Source organism: Asparagus officinalis, unplaced genomic scaffold (genome assembly GCF_001876935.1).
Source record: "Asparagus officinalis unplaced genomic scaffold, Aspof.V1 AsparagusV1_Un3116, whole genome shotgun sequence".
Classification (NCBI taxonomy): Eukaryota; Viridiplantae; Streptophyta; class Magnoliopsida; order Asparagales; family Asparagaceae; genus Asparagus; species Asparagus officinalis.
The window spans coordinates 667-2,103 of record NW_017975375.1 but is presented as its reverse complement, the minus strand read 5'-3'; the positions used below and the strand labels follow the sequence as shown (position 1 = coordinate 2,103).

The 1,437-nt window shown below is 41.3% G+C and overlaps 1 protein-coding gene across 1 annotated transcript; it reads left to right on the top strand.

Annotated features, from left to right (window-relative positions):
- Window positions 1–8: 8 nt before the first annotated feature.
- On the top strand, window positions 9–971 carry LOC109828637 (galactolipase DONGLE, chloroplastic-like; the record flags this gene model as incomplete). Its single annotated transcript, XM_020395593.1, has 1 exon — window positions 9–971. A coding segment is annotated over one exon (963 nt), but the record flags the coding sequence as incomplete, so codon positions are not given.
- Between the last annotated feature and the right edge of the window lie 466 nt (window positions 972–1,437).

The window sequence follows — 1,437 nt, the reverse complement described above, 5'->3', positions numbered from 1 at the left end:
GCAAGTACGGGAAATCCACCATGTTTCAAGAAACCGGAATGGCAGACTGTGGATACCGAATCACGAAATACGTCTACGCGACACCGGACATCGACATCCCATCACAATTGGGAACTTGTCGGAGTCATTGGATCGGGTACGTCGCCGTGTCAGACGACGACGAGGTTAAGAAACTCGGGAGGAGAGACATCGTAGTATCTTTCCGTGGTACGGTGACCCACACTGAGTGGATTGCCAACTTCATGAGCTCCCTAACGCCGGCCAGGCTCGACCCAAACGAGTCGAGACCCAACCTGAAGGTCGAGTCGGGGTTCTTGAGTCTCTACACATCAGATGACAGTAACTGTAAGTTCAGTCATGGGAGTTGCAGAGAGCAATTGCTCTCTGAAATATCAAGATTGTTAAATAAGTATAAAGATGAGGAGATTAGTATTACATTGGCTGGTCATAGTATGGGGAGTTCTTTAGCTCTGTTGCTTGGTTATGACCTAGCTGAGCTTGGACTGAACCGGGTCGGGTTGAATCGAACAATACCCGTCACCGTTTATTCGTACGGTGGGCCTAGGGTTGGGAATCTAGGGTTTAAGGAGAGGTGTGAGGAGCTTGGAGTTAAGGTTTTGAGAGTGGTGAATGTTAATGACCCTGTGACAAAACTGCCAGGGGTTTTCTTAAATGAGAAGTTTAGGGTTTTGGCTGAGAGGTTTGAGCTCCCATGGAGTTGTGCATGTTATGCACATGTTGGGGTTGAGCTTGCATTGGATTTCTTCAAGATGAAGAACCCCGCGTGTGTCCATGACATTGGGACTTATGTTGGGTTATTGAAGTGTCCTAAAATGAAGAAAGTGAAGAAGGATGGGGTTAATTTGATTAATAAGGCAAGGGAATTTGTGGGTCAGCAAAATTTTGGTGCTTGGCCATGGCAAGATGCTGCGATACAAGTTGGTAACTTGGTACAAACCCTAAGAATTTGAGGTTTGGATAAGTGCCAATAACTTTTGTAGAGATTTTAGGGTTAGGGGTGGTGATGTACAAATCGTAAAGAGAAAATTTTGCAAGACTGTAAATTTTGGAATTTGTATAAATTTGTATGAAAAGCTCAACACATACATTATTAGAATTTTATGTGAATTTCTAAGGCCTTCATACGTAGAGCAAGGATTGGTATTCATATATCGGATCGATGTATATCTTAAGATGATATAAAGGCTAGGAATAAGCAAGAGAAGGTATTAAGTATTCCAGTTACATATGTTTGCAAATCATGAGTAGCCTTTTATGTGGAAAACAAGTATTAAAAATGTATGTTGTAAGTAGTTGTGTCCTTATTTTCTTGGCTTCTATATTAGTGTAATATACCATTTGAAATCCCTTCTCCACCTACTTAACAAGAAGTTCATATTTATGGTCTTATAAGTTTAGAAATTCAAAAAAAAAAAA